The 20,237-nt window shown below is 52.5% G+C and overlaps 1 protein-coding gene across 1 annotated transcript in view; it reads left to right on the forward strand.

Annotated features, from left to right (window-relative positions):
* LOC133347940 (uncharacterized) overlaps positions 1 to 19,297 on the forward strand; it is a 127,743-nt gene extending 108,446 nt beyond the window's left edge. Inside the window, exons 3-5 of the mRNA XM_061560706.1 lie at positions 11,789 to 12,044; positions 13,507 to 13,561; positions 15,716 to 19,297. Of these exons, the coding sequence (XP_061416690.1) occupies positions 11,789 to 12,044; positions 13,507 to 13,561; positions 15,716 to 15,855 (451 nt within the window). The 3' untranslated portion in view covers positions 15,856 to 19,297. The remainder of the gene's footprint in view (positions 1 to 11,788; positions 12,045 to 13,506; positions 13,562 to 15,715) is intronic.
* Positions 19,298 to 20,237: the final 940 nt, after the last annotated feature.

The raw sequence follows: 20,237 nt of genomic DNA on the forward strand, positions 1-20,237 counted from the left end.
TTATTAACAGCGACCTTGAATAATAGAGGCGCTGCTCATCAAACCTTATAGGGGCGGAACGGAAGAGGATTGGGCACAATGATGAGCCTCACTTATTTATATTACCTCGACCCCAATTTATCATGCATTGCATCTGACTTGCGTGCGTGGGAGAATGATGGAAGTCTAAGGAGTCAGCAGTCACTCACAACACAAGTAAAAAGAAAATGTTGGCACATGCACAGAGGAGGTCAACAGGTGTTCGGTTGGAAATGTTTTTCGACAAAAGTCTCCGTTGTCACTTGCCAAGCAGCTTCCCATGGCGTCTCTGGGTAATGTTCATTGGGTTTTTTATTGTCCGTTGCTGATACAGGCCACTTTTCTTATGACCATCGGATGATCCAAAGTGGCCGAACGTCGGTCAAACTTCTACTTTTGACATTTTAAGGGGACAGAGTTTGCCATCACGAGAAATGGCGTGGACGCAACAAGACTCAGTAAAAAGCATCAATAATAAACAAGAACGCATAAGCGAAATAAAACATTTGTTCGCAAATCATAACAGCAATATACAATTTATTAAATAACATTTACGTTTAATATGAATTATTATCAAATAGCACGTTGTATCTCTAACAATATACTCATTTAAATCTGCCGTATTAATTATAATAATCTGCCATATTAATTATAATGCAGACACGATGGCATTACATTCGACTGATAGCGCTTTCGAAGTGGGAGCAAGAGGTTATTCCGAGAAAGCGATAGGGACGACCGCGTCCACAGAGTGGGGCCTTCCCATGCTGCCTTGCACGCCGCGTGAATAATGCAACAACCGCTTAAATGTTGTAGGACCTAGACTCCAAAGAAAAGTCGACCTTTTTAGACAGCAGCGGCAGCAGCATTCCAGTTCCACCCGCGTTGTTAAGAATCATCGGTGGAGTGTATCATATACCTGATGAGATTGTCTGGCCGTACGTCACCGCGCTGGCCATTGCGGATGGACGAACAGAAGGGGTCTAGGACCATCACTGGCCGGACTTGCATTGAATGAGCGCCGCGCCACTGCTCGTTGGGGTCGAGCAGGGTGGAGGTGACGGACATCTCGACTTTTCCTCTCCTGCAACAAGTGGTTGCGTAAGGCACGGCCAGAATGGATTGTTTCAATATTACAAACCCATGCAAGTCGCTCAACGTAGATGGCAGGGGAGTGGTGACATGTGCAACACGGATTATAGACGTACTCCCCGCCCTCATCATCCATTAATTTTAATTCAAACGTTTGACGTGCGTTTTAAAATCCGGTAGGTGTGAAGTATGGGAATTGACGGCAGGAACTTCTTGACGGGTAACACACTTTTATTAAATCCTTTAGGTATCACAATACAACGTGTGGTCTCTCTTCTTCCTCCGACACACTCCACTAATCTCGTGTAAGCTCTAGGCCTCTGGCTACACCCGATACACTTGACTCGTGTAGACCCTATGCCTCTGGCTACACACAATATACTCGACTCGTGTAAGCCCTATGCCTCTGGCTACACAATACACTCGACTCGTGTAAGCCCTATGCCTCTGGCTACACAATACACTCGACTCGTGTAAGCCCTATGCCCTGGCTACACATAGTACATTCGGCTCGTGTAGACCTATGGCTACACCCACTACACTCGCCTCTGGGTTACACAGAGTCCCGGTCCCCTTAGGACAGCGGGGCTAGGTACCGCAGGGCTCTAGGTCTTCATCCCCGTCTTCCTTCTTCGCTGGTTACACACTGCCCTTACGCCTGTGTGCATCCCCTTTTATAGCCCCTGCTCACGAGGGACGGAGCTGATGCGGCGTCGACGTGAGCGTCGTTCCTTAATGACCCAATCACGACGCACTCTCTCTCAGCGCGTCACCGCCCACAGCCAATCGGTACCCCGTAACCCACGACCCCGCGCTGACCCCTGATCCTCCACCGTCAGCGCGCGTCACCACCTACACAGCCAATCATCACGCACTGTGCATACGATCCTTAATCCCAGCGCGTATCACCTCTACATCACCCCCTCCCACATAGCTTGCAGCCGGCCCGGCTGTTAACCTACAACACAACATAACGCAACGCAGTAATAAAGAACTCCACATCCCAGTGTGCCCCGTAACACAACAACAACAACATAACACAACCTTAAATATGAAGCAATATACAGCCCGACGAACAACACAATAAAAGCGAACACCGTAAAACGAACGCGCCAAGTGTCACTGTGACCCACGCAGTGCCGAGGCGCTCCGGCTGCCTCGACTCCGCACGTGGTAGGTTACACAAAGTAGCGCGACCTAGCGCGAGTCCGTCTGGCCGGTCCGTCGTATGGAACGGGACGTTGGCGACCGTCCGGTGTCTCCGGCAGCTCTAGACGGCACGGGTCGGGCCTGGAAGGACCGGCCCCGCCGTGAAGATCCGGCCGCCGGTGGTCGGCAGCAGTCAGTTCCGAGACACCTGGGAGCGGATCAGGCGGAGACATGTGAGGAGCAGGCAAGGACAATTCCCCCTCAGGGTCGTCGGTCACGTCACATGCTCGGCCCTCACGACACAAGGGGAGGCCATACGGAGGCGAGAACGGTTTCAGTCGGGAGGGGTGGACGTACCAACGGCGTTTCCCCCATTTTATCTGAACGCACTGGGGGCGTGCCACCCGCACGACCTCCACGGGTCCCCGCCACGGCTTCAACAATTTAGGCGACGTGGCCAAAGGTGCCTGAGGGCAATGCAGCCAGGCCTTGTCACCTGGTTCCCAATTGTGCACGGACACCTTCCGTGCCCGCAACCGCTCGTTCGCAATTTGGCGAGCCCGCGAATTAAGCCGTGCGGCCTCCCTTGCCTCTGTCAGTTTATGAATATTAAATTTAATATGCTCTGCCAATTTAGAATTAGTTCGTGGTGCGGGCAGACCCAGCTGCGTTTCCATGGGCGGGTCGGCTTCCCGACCGTACATTAGAAAAAACGGGGAAAACCCCGTAGCTGCATGGGGGGCCATTCTATACGCGGCAAGGACCCCAGGGACCTGCAGGTCCCAATCAACATGCGACTCACACACCTGCTGGCACAGCATAGAGGTCAATGTCCTGTTAAGCCTCTCCACCATCCCGTCCGTCTGCGGGTGGTACGGGGAGGTACGCACCTTTTTGGTACCCAACAGGTCGCACACCTCCTGCAGTAATTTACTCGAAAAATTTTTCCCTTGGTCAGTCAGCAAGCGTTCGGGAGCCCCCTTGTCCAGGACGTAGCCCTGGACAAAGGCGTCCGTCACAGCCGCCGCCGACTGGTTGGCGAGTGGCCACGCCATAGGCCACCGGGTAAAATATTCGACCCCCACCAACAGGTACTTATTACCCCTAGGCGTGACCGGAAAGGGCCCCAGAATATCGAGTGCAACGAGCTCGTTAGTGCGCGAGACCTGAATAGATTGCAGCGGTGGATTAGCTGCCACGGGCGGTGGTTTCCGTCTGGCGCACTCAACACAACCCTTCAGAATATTCACCACGTCACCCCCCATTCCCGGCCAATAATAGTCACGCTGAAGCAGGGCAAGCGTTTTGTTAACTCCCAAATGCAAGAGGCGTTCGTGTGCGGCCAAGACAACCTTCCCCCTCACAGCAGAAGGCACCACAATCGCATGCCGCCGGGACAAACTGTCCCATCATCAACAGGCCCTGCTTAAGCTCGTAGGAGCCAGTTCGGTCGTGGCTACCTTCGGAACCCTCCGTCTTTCGGCGCAATGCCAGCAGGGAGCTGTCCGCCATTTGGAGACGGCCCCACTCAATCAACGACAGTGAGAGCAGCGAGTCCTGACCCCCTGGGGTAGCGGGACCATCCCCAATTGGTGTGCTCGCGGTCGCAACCAACGCCTCCCTACCTTCCGTAACCGGAGGTTTACAGCGCGCCGATCCCGATAAGCACGCACATTTGTGACAAGGCAACAACCCGACAGGGCATCGGCATTCGTGTGTCGCAACCCTTTACGGTACGTAGTCGTGAACTGATAGTCCTGGAGGACTTCCAACCACCGCGACAATTGGCCCGAGGGCTGGGCAACCCGTAATGAATACTGGAGCGCCGCATGGTCCGTCCGGACCGTGAAATGACGACCATAGAGATATGGCCTGAATTGTTGTACAAAAAAACAATGGCAAGTAGTTCACGACGGGTGACGCAGTAGCGCTGCTCTGCCGGCGACAACACCCTGCTACCATAGGCGACCACCCGTTCGACCCCTCCAACGACTTGGGACAGCACTCCCCCAATGCCCGTGTTGCTAGCATCCGTGTCTAGCAAGAAGGGACTCTCAAAGTCCGGATAGCACAAGGGTGGGGCCCTTACCAAGGCGTCCCGGAGGGAGCAGAATGCAGCCTCCTCCTCCGGTCCCCACCGGAACTTCACTCCTTTTGCCGTTAAGCGTGCAAGGGCTTTGCAATGGTGGCGAAGTGCTCAACGAATCGGCGATAATACGAAGCAAAACCGATGAAACTGCGCACGTCTGACACTGACGTGGGCGTCGGCCACGAACTGACACAGTCCGTCTTCGCAGGATCGGTAGAAATCCCCGAAGAGTCGACAATGTGACCCAAGTACCTCACGGATTTACGAAAAAGATGGCATTTGGCCGGTTTAAACTTTAATTTAGCCGATCGCATTCGCAAGAACACCCCTCTCAATCGCTGGAGGTGTTCTTCGAACGTTTTACCGAAAACAATGACATCGTCAAGGTAAATGAGGCACGTCTCCCACTGCAAGCCCGACAAAACCAATTCCATAAGACGCTGAAACGTCGCAGGAGAGGAGTGAAGTCCCATGGGTAACCGGTTAAACTGAAACAGGCCCCCTGGAGTCCGGAATGCAGTCTTAGGCTTAGACTCCTCGTCGAGTGGCAACTGCCAAAATCCGGACAATAAATCAAGAGTCGAAAAGTATCGCGCACCGGACAATGCGTCGAGAGACTCGTCCATCCTGGGGAGCGGATACGCGTCGGCCACCGAGATCTTATTCAGGCGGCGGAAATCGACGCAAAATCGCAGGGACCCGTCCTGCTTTTTAACGAGCACAATAGGTGCTCCCCAAGGACTGGAAGAAGGCGAAATAATGTCGGCTTCCAGCATATCGTTAACTGCCGACTGAACATGTTCCTTCTCAGCAGGACTCAGTCGGAAGGGATTTTGCCTGACCGGTGCCGCATCGCCCGTTTCAATGTGGTGGCGTAGCAGGTCCGTGCATCCGATATCATACTTATGTTTACTGAAGACATCCGAAAATTCAATCAGCAACCCGCGCAACGCACCCAACTGTAGCGCTGACAAATCGTCAGAGTCCGCGCACAGCATATCAATCCAATCTAGGTCCTCCTTTGATGGTACGCTATTCGTGGGGCTCGGATCAGCCTGCGCAACCAGCCTCTCCTCCGCAGGGACCCGTGCCGCGTGAGCCAGCACGGTGCCCTGCTGAATGACGGCCGGCCGCGCCCCAGCGTTTAAAACCATGACAAACGGATCCCTGTCTGCCCCAACCAAAGTGTGAGCCACCGATAAATCGAGACCTCCAACAGCCCTATTAGAAGGACCCAAAAGCATGGCCTGTTCCGAGGCCTCCTTCCCCCATGGCTTCCGTAACCGGAGGGGAATCAACATTTGTGAACCCGGGGGCACGTGCACGGTCTGTGTTGCTAACGCCTGAATGGTAGCGCACGCCGTCCGAATTACATTAGGGCTCGTCAAAAATGAAATACGGCGACCCGATGGTAGTTCAATGCAACGCTGATCAATGAGAATTTTGATGGGCATTTTCGCCAAAAAATCAGTGCCCAATAGGCAAGGAACCGCCAGGGAAGATGAAACGAAAACGGGTCCCGACAATTTGATATCACCAATGCAAATGGACGCCCTAATCTGACCGATAATGCCCAACGATCCCCCGTTAGCGGCGTAAAATGGCACATCCACCGGAAGAAGCGGACGACATTGTACCGGGAGAATATTATAAATGAGATCCGAAATAATAGTCGCCGATGCCCCCGTGTCCACTAACACCCTGACCTCGACCCCATCAATCGATCCGGTAACGACGGATGAACCCGCTGAGGCAGCCACTATTCTGTGCCCCAATTCCGACCATTTAATGTCTCCCCGGTCCCGGCCGAACCCCCCTCTCCGAACCGAATCCCCGAACTCTACTCGGCTCTCCCTCGTCGCAACGCGACGACCCATACGTGTCGAGTATGCGGGCCAAGCATGTGAGGTGCCGCGACTTGCCGGGGTTTGCAGTGATGACTTGGGGCCTTGGTCGTCGTCCAGCCGAGGTCCCATGGCGCGCTGACGTGGGGCGCGGCAACCGGAGGCCACGTGGCCACGAAGGCCGCAGTTATAGCAGGTGATGACAGTAGTCGGAGATCTCGGTTGCTCCAGCTTGCGGGCCGCTCGCAGAGGCGAACGACCCCCCGACCTCCAGTCCCCCGCTCGTCCCGCGATGAACGCGTCCTCTCGTGGGCTGACGACTTGGGGCACGGTGTCAACCGGACCCGGAGTTGAGGCCACGGCAGCGTTGCAGACGACCCCCTGCTTTCGTTGAAGGACCTCGTGCGCTTGCATGCTCGTGGCGACCCGTAATGAAGAAATATCGGTGTCGTCGGCCGTGTTGATGGGGACCCCCAGGTCCTGCGCCAACTTGAGCAGCTGCTCCAAAACCATCGCATCTTGCCCTCCTCGTCCATACAGGGAACGCGGCGTCAGCGAGAGCGAGCAACGCCGTGCGGTAGGCGAGCACGGTCTCCGTGTCCGCCTTCCGTCTTGCGTAGAAATGATGGCGGCACGCCGAGGGAGGACCGTAGACTTTGGCCATGAGAGCCAGCGCATCCTTGAGCGTGGAGCGGTCCGACCTGCGTGCGGACGTGAAGGCCGCGAGCGCGTTGTCGTCCAGCATGGCAGGCAGTGCCCGCAGTGCCGTAGCGTCGGACCAGGCGGACATCTCTTGATGCGCCAAAAATCTGCGCTGAAATTGGCTCCAATCCCCGCCTTCCGCCTTGAATGCTGACAACGTGGGAAGGCGCTGCTGAAAGATAAGTCGTCCTCCTCTCGTGCTTCCTCTCTGCCCCCCCGTCGGTGTGTAAGAAGGGCGGCCCCAGTGGCGGGTGTGTGATGGCGGTCCGCCGCGCGCGTTGGTGACGTCAGCGGCCGCGCATGGAGAACCGCTGCCACGTGGTGATGGCCGTTCCCGCCAAAAGTTGGAGCGGATGAAATGGCGGGAATCGCCAAATCGTTTTGGCGGGAATCTGCAGGGGCGATCCTGTAGCACGTCGGCCGCCGTCCCCGCTCCTCCCGACGAGCTGATCTCCGCCAAGATGGACGCGGCGGCGAGCAGCAGCTCCGCCAGACGGGAGTGTGCCTCGCGAAGCACGGTGTCAGTCCCCCGTCGCTCGACCGGCGCCGTCGGTGGATCCTGCCCCGTGGGCAGCTCCTCTTCCTCACCCCCTGATGCCCGCTGGCCCGCGTCGTCGAGGTTGTCCTCGTGGTCAATCCGTGGGTCCGACGGTTCCTCCTTGTATCCATGCTTGGAGGACCGTTTCACTTCTGACGCCAGTTGAAGTATGGAATTGACGGCAGGAACTTCTTGACGGGTAACACACTTTTATTAAATCCTTTAGGTATCACAATACAACGTGTGGTCTCTCTTCTTCCTCCGACACACTCCACTAATCTCGTGTAAGCTCTAGGCCTCTGGCTACACCCGATACCTTGACTCGTGTAGACCCTATGCCTCTGGCTACACACAATATACTCGACTCGTGTAAGCCCTATGCCTCTGGCTACACAATACACTCGACTCGTGTAAGCCCTATGCCTCTGGCTACACAATCACTCGACTCGTGTAAGCCCTATGCCCTGGCTACACAATAGTACATTCGGCTCGTGTAGACCTATGGCTACACCCACTACACTCGCCTCTGGGTTACACAGAGTCCCGGTCCCCTTAGGACAGCGGGGCTAGGTACCGCAGGGCTCTAGGTCTTCAATCCCCGTCTTCCTTCTTCGCTGGTTACACACTGCCCTTACGCCTGTGTGCATCCCCTTTTATAGCCCCTGCTCACGAGGGACGGAGCTGATGCGGCGTCGACGTGAGCGTCGTTCCTTAATGACCCAATCACGACGCACTCTCTCTCAGCGCGTCACCGCCCACAGCCAATCGGTACCCCGTAACCCACGACCCCGCGCTGACCCCTGATCCTCCACCGTCAGCGCGCGTCACCACCTACACAGCCAATTCATCACGCACTGTGCATACGATCCTTATCCCAGCGCGTATCACCTCTACAGGTGTGTGTGTATGTGTGTGTATGTGTGGGGAGCGGTAGTGTAGCGGTTAGCGCGCTGCGCTATGAACCCGGCGACCGGGTTTCGATTCCCGCTCACGGCCAACACCGATTATCTGAACCGGTATCGGGCCTCCCCTAGGTCGACTCGGCCTCAAATGAGTACCTGGTGCGGTGTGTAAACATCAGCAATGGGGAGACAAAGGCGGCCGGGCGTGGTGTTGGCCCCACCCACCCTCTCGTGTGTCGTGCCGGCCGACATAGGTGCTCGCTAGGAGCCCTTGCCCCAAGTCTGTTACAGGCTACACGGGTGATCTTTGTCTTTGTTTGAACACCGTGGCGAGGTGGGCCCACGCCTGTAATCCAGCACTGTGGAGGCGGCGAGGGTTGGCGGATCACGCAAATGACAAACGTCGCGAAACTCCCTTCCCGTGGGCATCACCAGCACAAAGCAGCGGAGCAACGCATGGACTAATATCACCCGTCCCTTCTGTACGGGGATCGAGTGTTGCTCCCTCGCATCCGTGGGTTTTCTCCGGGCGCTCCTGTTCCTCCCACGTGTATAATAAACACTCGCCACTGATTGCACAAAACATCTTAGATTTAAAGTTTTCGTGACTGCAAAGATTCGTACTATTTGGTGAAAATGAAAATTCTGTTGTTTTTTCATTTATTTTATTTTTAACTACGTGACTTTACCGAAAAAACCAAAGAGTACAAAACATCTTACTATGTATGGAACTGCAGAGCGATCGTTGACACCGGCTCAGCGCCTTGCAGCCTTCCAGCTCGTGTCTGTGGGTCCTACTCAGCGATAGTGAGATGACATTTGCACAAAATACAACAACGCTATATATAAAACTAAGCATTCGATTTGTTGTATTTTCTTCTTTAGATTCGTCTTACTTTTTAGGAGCTTCTTCGAATGCGAATAAAAACGGTGGTAGGCGTGTGACGAAGCGTCGATTCAAAATCGATGATTACGCTCGCCATACCTGCATACATACACGCATATGAACATCAATAATTCACGGTATATATGTAAATTATATGCCAATTCTACGATCACGTTACGTGCGGCGAGTACTCCTGCTTCGAACAAAAGCGAGCGGAACACGCCGGTCCAGAGAGAGTCGCGGGGGGCCGATGAACGACAACAATGTTTGTTTCGCTTCTTTGGCATCGTCTGTTCATTTATTGATTCGATATACAATCTCTCAGACGCGCGCAAGGCCGGTGGTCTGAGAAGGGTCGTACCGGAGCCGGTCACCAGCCGCACGCGACCGAGTAACATTGGGGGGGGGGGGCGCTTGCGTTCGAGTCTCAACTCTGCCCGCTACGACCCACAGGGCCCCCCCCCCCTCCTTTCCGACGCGTGGCACCGCCAGTGAGTGGGTCATTGCAAGTCTGTCCGGTGATGGTGGTGGTGGGTGCTATGACTGCTTGCCATACTATAGGAGCATGTTACACGAAGCGAGGCGAGTCATGCTGGTTTCAAAGAAATCGAGTGGAACGCGTTCGCCCAAAAGACCAGTTGGGGCACCGCCGATTAGCGCGGTTGGCTACGTGCGGTGCGAAAGAAGTTCAACACGCATACACACGTGTACCGTAATCCCAATTGAGACATTTGCGATGGAATTTTCCACTTGTTTAGCAAGTGTGTACGTTGACGGCCGCATGGTCCAGATGACATCACGGGAAATGTATCGTCCACCTGTGAGCCGGACGTCGGGTGATTGTACGGTTACCCATAAATCGGCAAAGTATTAACCAGGGTGGCCCTGCTGGAGTGGTAACCGCGAAGCTCACGTGACGAGCTGCGAGCGCTGTGCCGACGCGTCACCTCCCCCCCCCCCGGCTTGCCTCGCGGGTACCGTGGGGAGTTTCCATCGCTGCTGGACCACCGCTGGGCCCAGGGGGAGATGCCTGTTTGAAAGAGGCAGCTTTAGAGGGATCGTCTTTGGGACTCGCTTTGTTTTTTTAATTTCAAGATGAAAAACGACCTCATAGCCCCCACCGCCGCCGCCACCTTGCACATTATTTCACGTCTTTAATGAAGGAGGAGGTGGTGGTGGTGCGCCTACGAGTCATCCGATACATCGCTTGGTAAGACTTGAGATGTCCTGCAACTTTAATGAGCGCTATATACCCTTACCTTACCGAGGCGATGTGCAGACTTTGTGTTCTTATAATGAGATTCGCGTGTCCATAATTCATGACGGGGGGGGGGGGGTCACTACGTCTCATTAAGCTCGGCACCGCGTGAAGACCACGCCAAGCACTCGCCTCTCGCCTGCCTCTCTCCTCCATCCCTCCCATCGCGTCCACCTCATCCGTTACCCCCCCCACCCCGTACCCCCAACTCGCCCTCTTGGATGTTTGGTAGGTTGTGTGGCTTCCAAAAATGAGCCAACTCTACGACCGAAATTTCCAAGGCGATCCGCATAGTAAGGCGCCCCGGTTTCAATATCAGAATGATGATTTATGCTGGAGGAATCCGATGAGCAATAAAGCTCTTTTTTCACAGTTGTCCAGTTGGCGAACGGGGTCAGGACGTTACAACAACAAACGCAATACACAATAGGAGTGCAATTTATATAAAAGGTAAATAAATCACTTCAAATATACAGACAGTACAAACAAAGTAAATTATTTTATTTCTCTTATCAGGTAAAGCCCCCTGAGCTATTCGTTGTACAAGGCTGGTTACACATAGACGCGCGTCTATCCGATTATCACACGAACACCCGCATTTTGCCTTTAAAGAAATAGGGGAAAGTGCGTTTTATAAATCGTATAACATGGTTATCGGTGCATGAGCTTCATCATCATGTCCTGTCATCAATTTCGCTTTCACCCAATTCCCGCATCGTCACAGATTCGCCCCCATCGCTTCCTCTCATTTATTTCATTCACCTTATTTCCACCATGACGTGCATATACGCTGCACCGTTCTTAGTTCTCTTAAAGCGCCCCGATTAAGGCGCTATGCCGATGACGTTAAGATGAGATAAGGTTTCAAAGTTATCTGTGTAACCGGGTGATAACCCAAGAGACCAGGATCGAGTCGAATTGAGTATTAGTCTCTTGCGCCCTTGATTCCACGCCACGCGATCCCATTTATGCGTCGACACTGCACCAATTTAATTGCTGCGCCGATTACCGCATTGTACGGATAATGAGGACATTGTCCGGATAGTGAGGACATTGTCCGGATAGTGAGGACATTATACGGATAATGAGGACGCTCCGGAAAGTAAGACGCACTTCAAACATTGTGCCCGGTGCCAATGAAGTTACACACGTGGTGCAAAGCGCGTCTTATAATCCGGCAAAACATCATTTCGAGGTCGTTACTCCCCTACCCGCGAACTGAGTAAGTGGGGGGGGGGAGGAGGGGGGGCTCCTAATGTGACGTAACACCACGCAGCCCCCCCCCCCCCCCACCTCTTCGTGTTTAAAAGCTCCGGCAGCCGCCGTGCCCAGTCCAAATTAAAAGTCTCCCCTCCCCTCTGTGCGGAGCTCACGAGCAGAGCCGTGCGCGCTCGTGTCGCTTCACGCACGCGCCGCGCGCGCGCCCTCGTGTGCGCACGTACTGATTGCAGAGGCGGTGAAGGACTCAAGGACGTCCTCGACTTGCGGCGATCGCAGCGGCTCAGCAGACGCGCGCGCGAGCTTCGCCAGCAAAGGACGTCAGCTGCCGGAGTGGAGATGAGCGACGTAAGGACATCACAGCCGTCGTCATCGTCAGCATCGTCAGCACCACCGCCAGCGCCACCGCCAGCGTCACCGCGACCGCCGCCGTCGCAATGCACCGACACTCGGCACCGATGTCATTTCACTGTCACACATTCTGAAACATCATCATCATCAGCTCCACTGTCATCAGTAGCACCGCACCTTTCTCGATGCTGTATCATCATCATCATCGTCATCCCCACATCAGCAGCACTCCACCTGTCTCAATTGTGTGTCATCGTGATCGCCAATGCCACCAGCAGCACAGCGCCTTTGTCAATGTTGTATCATCATCATCAGGCTGGGTGGGTAGTGGCGCCGCTGTACTTAGAGCTTCCACGCACAATTAGAAAGTTGAAATTTCGGTCGGGAGGAGTGAGGCTGAGCCTTTCCACAAAGTGGTACAAATAAGTAAGTACCACTTTGTGGCAAGTCAACATTCGCCATCCAAATAAGTAAGTACCACTTCGTGGAGAGAATGTACCGGCCACCACCATGAGAATGTGTCATTTACACCGCTGCATCAGGGCTGCCCCGTTGCCCGTATGAGCCGGGTGACGATTTGACTTAACTTGTATCAGCAGCAGCATCATTATCAGCCATCAGCAGCTTCAGCAAACGGCATCACGCGTGGAACTCCTCCACCGCAAATCGCTGCTAAGCGCTCATCGAGTAGAATCCTTGCGCCTGTCCTGGCATCATTGTACGATGTTTTTTTTTAAATCGCGGTTTGCCGAGCAGAGACACCAAAGGTTTCAACGCGCCAAATTGGCCAGAAACAAACAACACGATGACGGTTGTAATCGATAAGAGACAATACTCTTACTTGAATTGGGTAAGGTGTTTTATTATGGCAGCTTGGGGAGATGGAGGAGAGATGGTGGGAGAGAATTACAAATTGGAGCGAGGGGATAGCCCCCCCCCAAAAAAAATTCTGCAGGTCCGAGCCAGATGAGATTAGAATTATGTTTTATTTTTCAAGGGGAGGCCTGGGTTTGACGAGGGCCAACAGCAAATAACTGCAGGGTGCTTCAAAATTTTTTTGACACTTATATGGGACGGCTAACGGAAAAAGAACGGATAAAACACTGTAACATGACAACAAATGGATGTTAGTAGCTTCAAAAAGTCAGTTTCCACTTATTCGCCATCATTGTCAGCGCATGCCTGGAATCTTCACCAAGTGGTCTCCAGGCACATGTCTTGTGGTATTGCTGCACATTCTCAGAAGTGTTAACATTTTGTTGAAGCTCCCTGGATTGTGGCTCTCCCCCTCCCTTCCCGCCGCCACCATCACCTCTCTCTCCGTCTGAGTGAGTGTCTCTCTGCCTACTGAGACCCCTTCCTGCGCGTCACCTCTCCCACTCGCTGCAAAAAAAGCGAGAAACATGCGCGTTGGTTGTCCTCTGTCTTCCCCGGCGCGCCTCCACGGCTCGCCTTGCAGAAGGCGGATGGACGGATGGCCGAGAGGGGAGCGGGAGGAGGAGGAGGAGCGGCAGGTGAGTCGGCACGTGCCACGATCTCGACGAGTGGTGAACAATTCCACATGAACACAACTGACGTGCTTGCGTGCGGGGATGGAATTCCTTTCCAGCTCAGACCCCGCCTGCTTGCCCATCGCCACATAAATGTAACCTCTTGTTGTTGTGACAGCTCTCTCTCTGGTTCAGCAGTTCCACTGCTGGATGGATTCCACATTGTCATCATTATCTTATCTTGACGTCATTTGTATCGCGGCTTCATCGAAGCGCTTTGCAGAGAAGTAACAACGCTACAACAAGGCGCGTGTGTGTGTGTGTCTCATGGTGGTGAAACAGATGCGAGAAAGCAATGTGGGGGCGAGTCTGTGACAATGATGATGGTGGTGGTGGTGCGTCAATTCGGTGAAAGCGAAATTGATGACAGTAAATGATGACGAATGAATGGGGTCAATGAGTGATAGCCTTGTAATGAGACTATGAAGAGGGAACGGTAACGGAAGTGGTGGTTATGGGGGGGGGAGGGGGGGGGTTAAGGGGGTCGTGGTGTGAGCTAGGGGATAATAAATCAGTTTTAAGTGAGGAGCAGAAACTATGATGGGCACACTCGACCGCCGAGCCAACACGTGGGATGTGTTGGGAAGTGTCCAGGTTAGCAGGAGTGTATCTCAGCTGAATCGCTTGATGTGCCGAGAAGCGTGTGTTGTACGTGCATGTCTTTTGTTTTGTAGGGTGGTTAATCCACAATACAGGTTTTTTTTGGGGTTAGATCGCGTAAATATATAAATGTGTCCTTTATATTTTTACGCGATCTCATCCCATAAAAACCCGTATTATGGATGATATTGGTCGCGAACGTCTACTACGTGTTAAATTGAGGGTAGCTAATATGGGGTTTTAGCTGTCGTGAATAAGCGAATACAAAAAAAAGATATACCTCGAAAAGTATGATGATGAAGAAGGCTGCAAAGTTGGGCTCAGGATTAATATGGACAAAACTAATTCCACGTCCAAGAAAACTCAAAATAACCACGAATGTCGTTGTGAAGGATACAAAACCAACAAGTAGACAATGTCGCCTTCACATCTCCGTCTATTCACGCAAAAAAATGTCATTCATTCGTTTCGTGTCCATCGACCCAACTCAGTCCGATCGACCCAACTCAAGGGCATAAGAGCAAGCCCCCTCTATGTGCCTGTGGGGTGAAGTAAACCATGAATCACATCCAGAAGTCTGCCCAATCCAACGTCCGTTGTTCGTATTCAGTCGTCCGCTGTTCGTGTTCCGACATCTGTTGTTCGTCGTCCGCTGTGCGTGGCGGAGGGACACGGCAGGAGCAAACGGCAGAGTGTGCTCCTGCGCTGCACCTCGTGCGGCTATTGAAGGCGAGTCGGAATCCAAGGATGAAATGGTAGAGGCGGAAGAGGAGCAGGCGCATTGGAGAGCTCTTGCAAACCTGAACTCGACATCGAAATCCAACCGAGCAATCTGACGGAAGAAACCCGTTCTAAAAGACAGGCCAGTGTTTTGTTTTTGCCTCCCGTTATACGTGGGTCAAACTCAGACCTTAACGAAGAAAACTTGAACAAAAACTGCAAAAGTGTGCAAAGAAGCACGGGGAGTTACTGAGAGCCAGAGGAGAGGAACACGTGGACGTGGGAACATACCCAGGGTTAAAGTCATTCACACGGTGAATGAAGGTAAGTGGGCTTGGGCAGGACACGTCATGGCTAGATGTGACGATGGTTCCATGGTGCGGAATGATTACGGCGTGGCACCCAAAGAATGGAACGATTTGATAAATACGCTACGATTGTGTTGATAGTGGTGGTGGTATTGGTGGTGGTGGCAGTGTCGGTGTTTGCGGTGGTGGTGGTGTTCATGTTGGCGGAGGTTGGTATTTATCTCAGTAGTAGTGGTGGTCGTGGTGATGGTGATGTATGTACTGTTTGATGAACCTTTTTCGCACCGTACGTAGCCAACCGTGATAACCGGAGGTGAGTAATGATGATCGCTCACTGACGCTGGCGATGGTGGCAGTGCCAGTGGCGGTGTTGGTGGTGGTGCTGGTGGCGTTCACGTAGTTTGTATTTATCTCAGTAGTGGTGGTGGGTGGTGGTGATGGCTCGCTGACACTGGCGCTGCTGCTGCTGCTGCCGTGTGTTGTGGTGGAGGAGGAGGAGGAGGAGCCAAGCGCGAGTCGACTGAGGAGGTGGACATCGACCTCAAGGCGCCCGAGACGGAGCGCGCCGCCGTGGCCATCCAGAGCCAATTCCGCAAGTTCCAGAAGAAGAAGGACGACAAGAAGGAGTGACGAGGACGACGACGACGAGGACGACGAGCAAGGCCGACGACGATGCGACTCAGGGACGACGCCCGAAGGAGGAGACGTGGGGGGGGGGCTCCAGGCACACCGTAAGAGGCCACGACCGCGCCTTGTCCACACCTGGGTGGTGGGGGAGGGGGGCTTTTTATTAGTGGGATTAAAGTTCACCGTGTGGTCACCTGTGGGGAGATGATACGAGGTCATATATATAGAAATAACAAAGAACTAACTACTATTCTATTATTTAACTGAAGAAAAAAAATCGATTACAATTTTTATCCAAAAAGTGCTTTAATGAAACCAGCGTGGGTCCTGTGATGAATAATATTGTAATACTAATAATTGTTATTTCGTATTGTAACGCGCCGCGTAGTATTCACCCACTCTCGTAGAGAGAGAGAGAGGACGACTCGGAGGCTCCAGGAGGAGGAACCACAGCCGACGAGCGGGAAGGCAGCAGCAGCCACGCATTGAGCCGGCGCTACCTACAATTAGCTAAGCTCTGCGGTCCTTTACATATAATCGCCCAATCGATGAGCATTTACGTGTGGGAAGAAACCGGAGTACCCGGAGAAAACACATTCGTGCGAGAGGGAAACACTCTATCCCATACAATCGGAACAGGCGGAGTCCACATTTGTGTTGCAGCGTCTTCCCCTGGCGAAGTCAGGGTACGGAGGCTCCTCGACCCGCACGGGACGGGAGTTTCGCAACATCCGTGTGCGGTGATCCACCAAGCCCTCGCTACCTTCGCCGGCGCTAGATTCCAGGCGGCCACGTGCATACCCACCATCGTAGTGCACGTTGCCAGGTGTTTGTACAACACCACCTCCATTCAGTGGCGACGCATTTCAAGGACGACTTTAAGGGGTGATGACGAATCTCGGCAGATTGTAAAAGGCGTGGCGATGAGACTCGGGGGAGGGGGACGATTGGATTAAGCGTGCGCCCCCCTCCCACAACACCCCCCTATCCAAAACCCATTTCGTCTCACCTGCAAAAAAGAAAAATCATCCTTCAGTCTGTGATGGTTGTTGTTGTTGTTGTTTTTGAAAACGGAGGAGTACACGCGTGCTGCGCCAGTTGAGAAGACGCAATAAGGTTCGCCACGACGCATCGAGTCGTCGATTGTAATAATCGATTCTTACGATCAGAAACAGATGCATGCATCGCGTTCTCCCTTGTGGCAATCGATTATTGAGCCGTGTGCGCAAAGGAGACGATGGGGAGAAGTTAAGCAAATGGGCCCCATGTACAGGTGGTCCAGATGTCTCGTGACCCCCAAATTAATTCACCCCTCACATTGTTTTGGTTCCTTTGCATGTTAATTTCTGCTTTAAATAAACTTTAAAAAAATATTAAGTTTTAGAGAATTAAATAGAGGTCACAAGACATTTGGACCACCCTGTAACTTTATCGTGACAATTCACGAATCGCTGGCAGCGACACGCGGGGCGGTGACGCGGACCCAGCGGCCGCGCATTTCGCCGCTCGTTGCAGAAGTTATTTTTGCGGTTCGAATCCAGTGGCCGCCCTGGTTATTACCACGGGTGAAATAATACTAACGACACTGCACCGTCTGCTTCACAGTGAATGTTAAAGATCCATCCGTCGTCTTTGTCAAGAGTTAGGGCCAGAGACCAAATGTCAAATCAACCCGCAACTTACTCAATTGCGATCACGCAGAGCACCCCCTATTAGCACGGTTTGGCTACATACGGTGCAAAAGAAGTTCAACATATATAAATACGTAGCAACCATCTCCCCTCTTGCTGGCAGATAAGGCTCGATTGCAGCAGGTCAGGTGCAGAGTCGCAATGTGGCCGCACAGGGACAGCTGCCGCTGGGGGTGTCATTTGAAGCGTGTTGAGGTGAGATGCGATGATTTCTGTTAAGCGCTTCGGCGAATTGGAAGGGCGCTCTGTAAAGCCGAGACAATAATCAGCGTGACTCACTCTCTGCGCGGTCATTTGCTAACGGCTCTGGCCGAACCACCTGGGTTGATGATCTTTAAACGTGCGACTCGGCCGGAATGGCAAATAAGCTGCGTTGGGCTTTGCCGGTGACGATGCACATCGGGTGCAATGATGAATGAAGTATTTGCCTCTCGGGGTCGCGAGATCCGGTTCAAGATTCCTTCCTCTGACATGGCAGTGGATGTGGCGGCCTCGTAGCGGCTGCATGTGACACGCGAACCACTTGTGTTGAATTCAGTGACGACTTTTTCGGTCTCGAGCCACCGGTCACCATGGCATCAGCACATCGATCCGAACGGGATCAGCACATTGGCACGGTATAACTAGTATCCGGATTTCTCCAGGATAAACAAATATTTTCTAATTCTGATCCTCGTACACGCGACAATCTCGTCGGGTGGTGGAGGGGTTCACGACAAGGATTTTAGCATTAAGCTAGCACCACGTGGCCTAGCACAAAAACAAATACGGATCATTACAAACAACCTCGAGCTGGAATACGCTACACATTCGTCAATAATACTGTGGCCTCAAATAAATAAAGTACATAATAGGCGACGTTTCGGGCAATGCCCCTTCTTCACAACAATACGAGTGGATGAAAGTTGGCGACAGCACTTTGTTTCCCACGGGGCCGGATTAGAATTTGAAGGCACGATCTAATTGACGGATGTGATGAGCTTGTGTGTGTGTGTGTTTTAGTGAGTGAATTGTCATTGCGCACCCACTACCAACGAAGCAGCAGCAGCAGCATCACCGACTAATTTTGCTGACCCCTTGACCTGCAAATCGTCGAATCCGAGGTGGATCTCGATGCGTGTTATCGTCACCCACTAAATGACGGCGCGGTTACTCGGGGGGAGCTGTGAGCCGGAGAGAAATGCGATGCAATAACTGGGACGGGATGACGACAGCAAGGCACGAGAGCGAAGAGGCACGGGGACCGGACACTGGGAAGAGGAGAGGAGGAGGATGACGATGGTGATGCGAGAAGAGCGTGGAGTGACGTCACATAACACAGGAGCCACGTGACTGAAACCACGCGGAGGACACTCGGTGCTGGGGGAAATGGCAACACTTTGGTGTTGAGAATTCGGGGTTTTCTTGGGAGACGCGCGCACTCGGCTCTTGAAGGGGTCCAACCAAAGCTCCCCTCCTCTCCCCCTTGTGTCCACGCCGCTCTGCTGCTATAACCTGCGGAATAAAAGCTGCTCAGTCGACTCAGTTCCCCATCGAGTTGAAGAGAACAATTGATGCATGTATTCGCTCCTACGTTTGATGTCCGTATTAATCAGTTAATCGCGACGCTTATCAGGCGCGCAATGTTGCATCTATGGGGCCGTCCATAATTGACGTCACGCGATTTTGGACGATTTTTGACCCCCCCAACTCGTCACACGGCGTCACATAAAGTCAGACCCCCCCCCCTCAAATATGACGTCACAAAGCTCTGCCCCCCCCCCAAAAAAAAACCATGTTTCCATTTCGAAAATAAAACATGCTTCAAATCGCTTTAAACTTTCGTCATTGTAGTGCGTATTTAATGTTGCGCTGCACTCTGATGTTGTAGGAGAAAACACGCATTAAAAAGGAGGCGTTGGAAAGCTTAAATGTAGCATAAAATTCACTTGAAAATATTCAACGTCTAAAACTGCAGATGTTCAGAATATTATATTGAAATTATCTTATAATTATAAAACATTTAAAGCAATTATAACTTGAAACTTCGTAGTAAAACGAAGCAAAATTGAGAGTACAATTATCACAATCATAATCAAAATGTTTAATTACAATCATAAAAAAATGTAAAATGTATGCTTCTCCATTCTCCCATGGAGAAGCAAAATACTCCTTCATGGAATAAATAAAAGGTGACCTTAGTAAATTTAAATAAGCAAATAATTAATAATGATAATTAATCAAAATGTGTTGTTAAAACAATTCTATATTTATTTAAAGTTGCGCATTTTGATGTGACGTCACATCGTCACAAATGTCTGACCCCCCCCCCCCTAGGTGCGTGACGTCATTTATGGACGGCCCCTATTCACTCTTTAATATTCGAGGTGACAATGACCTTCCAATTACCTTTTCCGAAAGCGCCAATTGGTCGTCTCTATGACGAGACGAACGTCTGTCCATTGAGCAGAAAGTGGAGCGCGAGTCTTGGAAAAGATGCAAGAGTCCGGTGTTGGGGACGGGAATAAGAGCGGACAATGAAGAGCCTCGCAAACGCAGTCGGGGACGCTCACAGTGGGAGGGCAATCGGTGGCATGGAGAGTGTGCGTGGGATCGACTCGTGTGCATCTTGGTCGGATAAATTGATGTAGTTGCAAATGGCCGTTGAGGATGGGGCATTCGGTGCATTTCCCTTCCTCAGGAGCTGGTCGACAG

The sequence above is a fragment of the Lethenteron reissneri genome, chromosome 26 (genome assembly GCF_015708825.2).
Source record: "Lethenteron reissneri isolate LAM-NWPU_2019-01 chromosome 26, ASM1570882v1, whole genome shotgun sequence".
In the NCBI taxonomy this organism is placed as follows: Eukaryota; Metazoa; Chordata; class Hyperoartia; order Petromyzontiformes; family Petromyzontidae; genus Lethenteron; species Lethenteron reissneri.